This window comes from Quercus suber, unplaced genomic scaffold, assembly GCF_002906115.3.
Source record: "Quercus suber isolate HL8 unplaced genomic scaffold, Cork oak 2.0 scaffold_581, whole genome shotgun sequence".
In the NCBI taxonomy this organism is placed as follows: Eukaryota; Viridiplantae; Streptophyta; class Magnoliopsida; order Fagales; family Fagaceae; genus Quercus; species Quercus suber.
Genome location: NW_027070026.1, coordinates 322,855 through 329,203, shown reverse-complemented (window position 1 = coordinate 329,203; position 6,349 = coordinate 322,855). Strand labels below are relative to the sequence as shown.

Here is a 6,349-nt window from a genome sequence, read left to right as displayed (position 1 = left end):
CTACGATGGCTTTTCAAATACTTAGGTGTGTCTACATCCTCTGCGACTCTTCTTTATTGTGACAACCAAAGTGCTATTCATATTGCTCACAATAATGTCTTCCATGAACGGACTAAGCATATTGAGATCAATTGTCATTTTATCCATTTTCATCTTGTTCATGGTGCTCTCAAGTTGATCTCAGTCTCCTCTAAAGATCAACTTGTAGATATCTTCACCAAGTCACATCCTGAGGGACGCCTTCGTACTTTGGTTGACAACATCAAGCTAGTCTCACATCCACCTTGAGTTTGAGGGGGGCTGTTGACGTGTATAATATAGTGGGCTTTAGGCCTAGTTAAATTACTTGTATAGCACACATATTGTACTACATTTTACTTGTACTATACACATATGCCTCCTATATAAAGGCATCCATGTATATTCTTTAATCGTGAAATACAATACAAATTATTCAGTATTTCTAACATATGTGAATTCAGCTTGTCCCCCATTTCAATTTTCCCATGTGAAGTAGCACTAGTGATTTAGACCTCGATCTGACCTCTTATAATAATTCATCCAAAAAATATATATACCTAAAATTTAAGAATTGAACTCTTTTCACGTTTGATAGCAATGACATGATAGAAGAAAGTAATTGCTTAAAACTACGTACTTTATTTAATAGATTGATAGTTGGGAAAGGGGGATATTTGAACCCGATTATCAACATTAAAGAGACTAGGATAGAAAGTGCCATTTTAATTGCCAAACAGTTGAGTTTGAGCTACAAAGTTCTTGACAAGCTTTATATTAGATGACAAGATACAAAAGCTTTCCGGAAATGCTAAGCTACATCTCCACACTTATTGCTAATATATTATGATATTTAACCAACTGTCACAAAAATTTAAAGTCTTGTCATGTAAACGATGCCACCCATTCTGGAACGAAGAGGATTGTAGCCCTCCTATTCATTACCTGTAAAATGACACAAATTTTTGGGGTTAACGAAGAAGTCCTATTCGTACACCATAACGTTATTAGAGGCTATTCCATGCCGTTGGACCAAAAATGATAAAAGAAAAGACACCATAAAGTTACCCGTAATTTTGTAACTTATTCTTTGTTTATGTCATTGAAATTAAAATAAAATCTTATTATTTATAACTTTTGACAATTCAAACTTTGTCTAGACCAAAAATAATTGGTGTTCTAGTTTGATAATAAAAACAATCATTATGATGGGATAGTTACAGATTTAAATTCTATTGTATTTATAAAAAATAAAAAATAAAAAATAAAAAATAAAACAATCTGGTGTAGATCTAACTTATCTAATTTGAGTTAATCTATAATGACTACACATACATAGTGAATAAGACAACACGTATATGTATAAGGATTAACAGCTACGTAAACATGTTAGACTACTTACACAATTTTAATTTATTCTACAGAAAAATAACATTTTATAATTCTCATAACATCTTTTTAATCTCTATAAATTAACTTCAAATATCAAGGGTTCAATTGTTTTTTAATTAATAAAAATTAATTTTTATCACAATAACTGTACAATACATCCTTGATGTGTTATTTTTTCACCATAATTTTTAGGTGTCAAATAAAAAATAAAAAAAAAATCCTATAAAATGTTTCACGTGGAGGGGATAGGGGCAACAAAGTCTTCACAGTATTTGTAAATAATTTGATATAACTTGAGAATTTTCATTGGCAAATTATTAACTAAGAGTGTATTTAGATACTGCTTATTTTGCTGAAAACTGAAAACACTGTAGCAAAATAATTTTTAAATTTGTGAATAGTACCGTGAGACCTATTTTTAATGAAAGTTTTGTTAACAAAAGAGATTTGTGGGTCCCGTGAATAGTGCACGGTACCCACCAGCATTGGAAAAGCCACCACAGTCATAGAACATGCTTCTCAAAAAAAAAAAAAAAATGCAGACGCAGACATTATAATTAGTATCCAAACGAATAATAAATGAAAAATTAATTTCAATTAAGCTATTCACAAGAATTTATGTAGAAAACAAATATTGTATAAAGAAATTGTGAAACATAAACATACTTGAATGTGAAGTGGACACATCCAATGGTGGAGAGGTATGTGGAGGGTCATAGTCAGGGAATAAAGTCTTCTCATTATCTGTAACTAATATGAAACGTCGTGAGAAATTTCCTTTGCCAATTTATTAAATAATTAAAATTAATTTTCAATTTATCTATTTACAAAAGTTTATGTAGAAAATGTATATTATATAGGAAAACAAATAGACATACTCGAAAGTGAAGTGGACACATCTAACGGAGGAGGAGGGGGTTGACGAAAGGTATGTGGTGGATCGTAGTCAGGGAACAAAGTCTTCTCATTCTCTACAAATACATTGAAATGTCATGAGAAATTCTCATTGCCAAATTGTCAACTAAATTACAAATTAATTTCTATTCAACCATTTAGAACAATTTATGTAAAAAATAACTATTGTATAGAAAAATTATCAAACATACTTAAAAGTGAAGTGGACACATCCAATGGTGGAGGAGGGGGCCAGCTAAAGGTATGTGGAGAGTCATAATCGGGGAACAAAGTAATCTCATTATTTGTAAATAACATGAATTGTCTTGAGAGAATGTTTTTGTCAAATCATTAACTAAATTAAAATGCATTCCAACTTGACTACCCACAACAATTTATGTAGAAAAAAAGATAATATGTAGAAAAATCATCAAATGTACTTGAAAGTGAAGTGGACATGTCCAATGCAGGAGGAGGAGGTCGATTATGGTCATGTGGAGGGTCATAGTCAGGGAACAAAGTCTTCTCATTATCTGTAAGTAACATGAAACGTCGTGAGAAATTTCCTTAGCCAGTTTATTAACTAAATTAAAATTAATCTTCAGTTCATCTTTTTATAAAAGTTTATGTAGAAAATGTATATTAAAGGAAAACTAACAAACATACTCGAAAGTGAACTGGACACATCCAACGGAGGAGGAGGGGGATGACGAAAGGTATGTGGTGGATCGTAGTCGGGAAACAAAGTCTTCTCATTCTCTGCAAATAAATTGAAATGTCAAGAGAAATTCTCTTTGCCAAACTATCGACTAAATTACAAATTAATTTCTATTCAACTATTCATAACAATTTATGTCGAAAACGGCTATTGTATCAAAAAATTAGCAAACATACTTAAAAGTGAAGTAGACACATCCAATGGTGGAGAGGTATGTGGAGGGTCATAGTCAGGGAACAAAGTCTTCTCATTATTTGTAACTAATATGAAACGTCGTGAGAAATTTCCTTTGCCAATTTATTAACTAAATTAAAATTAATTTTCAATTCATCTATTTAGAAAAGTTTATGTAGAAAATGTATATTATATAGGAAAACAAATAGACATACTCGAAAGTGAAGTGGACACATCTAACGGAGGAGGAGGGGGCTGATGAAAGGTATGTGGTGGATTGTAGTCAGGGAACAAAGTCTTCTCATTCTCTACAAATAAATTGAAATGTCATGAGAAATTCTCTTTGCCAAATTGTGAACTAAATTACAAATTAATTTCTATTCAACCATTTAGAACAATTTATGTAAAAAATAACTATTGTATACAAAAATTATCAAACATACTAAAAAGTGAAGTGGACACGTCCAATGGTGGAGGATGGGGCCAGCTAAAGGTATGTGGAGGGTCATAATCGGGGAACAAAGTATTCTTATTATTTGTAAATAACATGAATTGTCTTGAGAGAATGTTTTTGTCAAATCATTAACTAAATTAAAATGCATTCCAACTTGACTACCCGCAACAATTTATGTAGAAAAAAAGATAACATATAGAAAAATCATCAAATGTACTTGAAAGTGAAGTGGACACGTCCAATGTAGGAGGAGGAGGTTGATTATGGTCATGTGGAGGGTCATAGTCAGGGAACAAAGTCTTCTCATTATCTGAAAGTAACATGAAACGTCGTGAGAAATTTCCTTAGCCTGTTTATTAACTAAATTAAAATTAATTTTCAATTCATCTTTTTATAAAAGTTTATGTAGAAAATGTATATTAAAGGAAAACTAACAAACATACTCGAAAGTGAACTAGACACATCCAACGAAGGAGGAGGGGGCTGACGAAAGGTATGTGGTGGATCGTAGTCAGGAAACAAAGTCTTCTCATTCTCTGCAAATAAATTGAAATGTCAAGAGAAATTCTCTTTGCCAAACTGTCAACTAAATTACAAATTAATTTCTGTTCAACTATTCATAACAATTTATGTCGAAAATGGCTATTGTATAGAAAAATTAGCAAACATACTTAAAAGTGAAGTAGACACATCCAATGGTGGAGAGGTGTGTGGAGGGTCATAGTCAGGGAACAAAGTATTCTCATTATCTGTAAGTAACATGAAACGTAGTGAGAAATTTGCTTTGCTAATTTATTAACTAAATTAAAATTAATCTTCAGTTCATCTATTTAGAAAAGTTTATGTAGAAAATGTATATTATATAGAAAAATAAACAAACATACTCGAAAGCGAAGTGAACACATCCAATGGAGGAGGGGGTTGATTATGATTATGTGGTGGATCGTAATCGGGGAACAGAGTCTTCTCATTATCTGTAAGTAACATGAAACGTCGTGGGAAATTTCCTTAGCCGGTTTATTAACTAAATTAAAATTAATTTTCAATTCATCTTTTTATAAAAGTTTATGTAGAAAATGTATATTAAAGGAAAACTAACAAACATACTCGAAAGTGAACTGGACATATCCAACGGAGGAGGAGGGGGCTGACGAAAGGTATGTGGTGGATCGTAGTCGGGAAACAAAGTCTTCTCATTCTCTGCAAATAAATTGAAATGTCAAGAGAAATTCTCTTTGCCAAACTATCAACTAAATTACAAATTAATTTCTATTCAACTATTCATAACAATTTATGTCGAAAATGGCTATTGTATAGAAAAATTAGCAAACATACTTAAAAGTGAAGTAGACACATCCAATGGTGGAGAGGTATGTGGAGGGTCATAGTCAGGGAACAAAGTACTCTCATTATCTGTAAGTAACATGAAACGTAGTGAGAAATTTGCTTTGCTAATTTATTAACTAAATTAAAATTAACTTTCAATTCATCTATTTAGAAAAGTTTATGTAGAAAATGTATATTATATAGAAAAATTAACAAACATACTCGAAAGCGAAGTGAACACATCCAATGGAGGCGGGGGTTGATTATGATTATGTGGTGGATCGTAGTCGGGGAACAAAGTCTTCTCATTCTCTGCAAATAAAATGAAATATAATGAGAAATTCTCTTTGCCAAATTGTCAAATAAATTGAAAGAGAAAAGAAAAGAAAAATCTCATGATTCTTTTCTATATTATGGAGAAACGAAAGTATGTTCAACATTGTTATGAATGTAGAATACATACCCAAAGGGAATTGGCGAGCGAAGCACACTGTGGTAAAGCTAAGCAAGAGGAAGAAACACAATCGTGCTTGAAAATCCATCCCTCTCGTTCACTATCTCACTTACAAAAAGCCTGAAGCTAGTACGTGAAAACCTTGTAATGACAACCCGTATTTATATAGGAAAAATAATGTCTATCGAATAGTTTCTATCCTAAAACCTACTACACATAAATGCTTGACACCTGGAACATTTGTGTCAAGAATTAATTGCTTAAAATTATCTCCTTAAATGTTAAGATGCTTATAAATTATTTTAAGTAATAAATAAGAGAGAGACAAAAATTCTAGTATTAATTAGATGAGATGAGTTGGAGAGCAATAAACACTAGCATTTTTTTCTACCGTTAGATATATGAGAAATCAATAATTTAAAATAAGTATAACTCTTTTGAAGTTATACCAAGTGTAATTTGAACACATCTTATATATATATATATATATATAAGATTGGGTTTAAGTTACACTAAGTGTAGATTTAAATAATATTACACTACTCAATATTTTTTAACTGGATGTGAATTTTAATTAACAATTAAACTTTTGGATTATGTTGTCTTTGTATATTCTCCATATATGCAAAATTTCAAGGTGTTTAAGGATTAATAACCATATTATCAATCAATTGTTTAAATTCAAGCTTTTGTAATTTAACATGTTATATAAAATATGAGTTTATGGATCAAATAGTAAATAAGTTACACTTTTTTAGGCCGTAGATTTCTAAGAAATCTAATGGTTAGAAAATCACTATAATCAACGTCATCTTTAAAATTAATTGCTAATTAATTTGAGAAAATATTATATTATATTATTTTCTACTTTCTTTTTCTCTCCTAATTAATTCATACCTAACCTTGCTCAAATGCCTAT

The 6,349-nt window shown here is 30.9% G+C and overlaps 1 protein-coding gene across 1 annotated transcript; it reads right to left on the bottom strand.

Moving 5' to 3' along the window:
• Positions 1 to 705: 705 nt before the first annotated feature.
• Positions 706 to 5,547, bottom strand: LOC112029369 (early nodulin-75). Its single transcript, XM_065764738.1, has 15 exons — positions 5,440 to 5,547; positions 5,199 to 5,288; positions 4,986 to 5,063; positions 4,758 to 4,850; positions 4,535 to 4,624; positions 4,322 to 4,399; positions 4,094 to 4,186; positions 3,868 to 3,960; positions 3,412 to 3,504; positions 3,199 to 3,309; positions 2,971 to 3,063; positions 2,745 to 2,837; positions 2,289 to 2,381; positions 2,077 to 2,154; positions 706 to 963 (listed from the first exon to the last, which is right to left on the bottom strand). The coding sequence occupies exons 1-15, from the start codon at positions 5,516 to 5,518 to the stop codon at positions 953 to 955; spliced, it is 1,266 nt and encodes a 421-aa protein (XP_065620810.1). The 5' UTR covers positions 5,519 to 5,547; the 3' UTR covers positions 706 to 952.
• Between the last annotated feature and the right edge of the window lie 802 nt (positions 5,548 to 6,349).

What these genes read in the sequence shown, in the direction of transcription:
- LOC112029369 (XM_065764738.1), bottom strand. Translation starts at nt 5,518, where the DNA reads ATGGATTTTCAAGCACGATTGTGTTTCTTCCTCTTGCTTAGCTTTACC. An exon ending in CGCTCGCCAATTCCCTTTGG is followed by an intron (nt 5,289 to 5,439) that starts GTATGTATTCTA and finishes TTTTATTTGCAG; the next exon opens with AGAATGAGAAGACTTTGTTC. An exon ending in TATGTCCAGTTCACTTTCGA is followed by an intron (nt 4,625 to 4,757) that starts GTATGTTTGTTA and finishes TGTTACTTACAG; the next exon opens with ATAATGAGAAGACTCTGTTC.